The sequence below is a fragment of the Myotis brandtii genome, unplaced genomic scaffold, assembly GCF_000412655.1.
Source record: "Myotis brandtii unplaced genomic scaffold, ASM41265v1 scaffold691, whole genome shotgun sequence".
NCBI classification, from domain to species: domain Eukaryota; kingdom Metazoa; phylum Chordata; class Mammalia; order Chiroptera; family Vespertilionidae; genus Myotis; species Myotis brandtii.
The window spans coordinates 994,493-996,190 of NW_005370704.1; the positions used below are offsets into that span (position 1 = coordinate 994,493).

Here is a 1,698-nt window from a genome sequence, read left to right on the forward strand (position 1 = left end):
CCTGCAGCCCCAGCCGACCTCGCGTCCCAGCACCCGACACTGGTCCGAGCACAGGCCCAGGCCAGGCGCACACACTTCCTGTCCGACGCTGCGAGTTGTCTGTGAAGAACGCGAGTTGCCCGTGTGACCAGACAGCTCTCGGGGTTCCTTGGAGCCTGTACTCAGCACAGCGACCTCGGGCGTCTGGAGTCCTTCCCACCCTCAGAGCCGGGAGTGGGCTCGGGTCACCAGGACCGGCTGGGCCGGGCTGCTCATCCCCAGATAGGGGCTTCCACCGTGGGGACCTGGCCCCAAATCCTGGCAGGACTGCCCACCTCAGCCCTGGAGCAGGGACCCGCTGCGCCCACGCGCCCTCGAGATGTTTCCGGAAGGGGCCTCCGACCTCTTTTCCAGCTAATGTCCACCCCAGGGCCACGGGGCCTTGGTCTCGGCACACGTGCCAGAGCAGCTCAAGGCTTCAGCCCACAGCAAGTCCCACCCCAGGCCCCCAGAACCCCCCAGCCACACCCAGCCCCCCAGATCCCCCCCAGATCCCCCCAGCCCCACAGCCCAGCACAGAGCCACAGAGCCACCCCGCCAGGCCAGCGGGGGCCGAGGCCTCGGGGTCAAGGCCGAGCGCGGGCCACAGCCAGGCTACCTTCCTCATGATCTTCCGGCCGTAGAACATCACTTTGTCTCTCTTCCGGAACCTGTACTGGGGGGTGGGCTGCACCTGTCCTGCAAGGGAGCAGAGTGGCCGCCTGAGCCCCTCCCCCCGCAGCGCTGGGAGGAAGGGCAGCGAGCGTCCAGGCTGACACACCCACCGAGGGGACCCAGAGAGGGAAGGCGGCCTGGACGGGACTGGAGAAAGTGTGGACAGACGCAGACCCTGTGGGGCCCACGGGCTCAGCGCTGCCTGCACAGCCAGGGGTCTCCACCCAAAGCCCAGGGGGCGGGGGAGGGGCCTGATGGCCGCTCCCAGGAGCTCGGAACACGGGGCGAGTCACCGGACCTCCCCGTCCCCTCCCTGAGCCGGAGTCGGTAGCCATGGACTCACGTTGCCGGTTAAGCCTCCTGCGCACAAAAAGGACGGCGATGCCCACGAGGGCCAGGGCCAGGAGGGCTCCGATCGCCATCCCCGTCAGCTGGGAGAGGGCAGACAGCGCCCGTCGCTGCTCCATCACCATTAGCCACCAGGACTGCAGGGCGGTGCCCAGGCAGACGCCAGCCTGGGGGAGAGCGCGGAGGTCAGGAAGGCAGGGCAGGCCCGGGTTCCGGGGCAGAGACCAAGCTCAGGGTCGGGGAGGGGACCCGGGGAGGCAGCAGACTTCTGGGCTCTGAGGGCCTGGCCCCCTCTCAGGAGCGAGACCTGTGTCCACGGCCGCCCTCGGGTCTGCAGGGCAGGGCCAGCAGCCCGGCTGTGCTGACGGCAAACGCTCCACACGCCATTAACGCATCTGAATCCTACGCTCTCAGGCTGCGAGTCCAGAGGGAAAGGCCCGCTGGCCGTGGGGGTGCAGAGGCCAACCCTCAGCGCCCTCCGGTCACCACCAGGACCTCGAGCTGCTGGCCCCGGGCACTCAGGAGCCCAAGCGCCAGTGGTGCCGGGAAACCCCAGGAGCCACCTGGGCTTTGAGAAGCTCAGAGAAGGCTGCCAGCCTGCCCCCCCCCGCCCCCTCCGCCACTGCCCCTGGGGAAGAGCTAAGCTGCCTTCAGAAA

The 1,698-nt window shown here is 69.0% G+C and overlaps 1 protein-coding gene across 1 annotated transcript in view; it reads right to left on the reverse strand.

Annotated features, from left to right (window-relative positions):
* Positions 1 to 1,698, reverse strand: part of PNPLA7 (patatin-like phospholipase domain containing 7) — a 48,924-nt gene that overhangs the window by 26,491 nt on the left and 20,735 nt on the right. Inside the window, exons 2-3 of the mRNA XM_014529692.1 lie at positions 1,037 to 1,208; positions 638 to 717 (exon numbers count right to left, since the gene is read on the reverse strand). Of these exons, the coding sequence (XP_014385178.1) occupies positions 638 to 717; positions 1,037 to 1,208 (252 nt within the window). The remainder of the gene's footprint in view (positions 1 to 637; positions 718 to 1,036; positions 1,209 to 1,698) is intronic.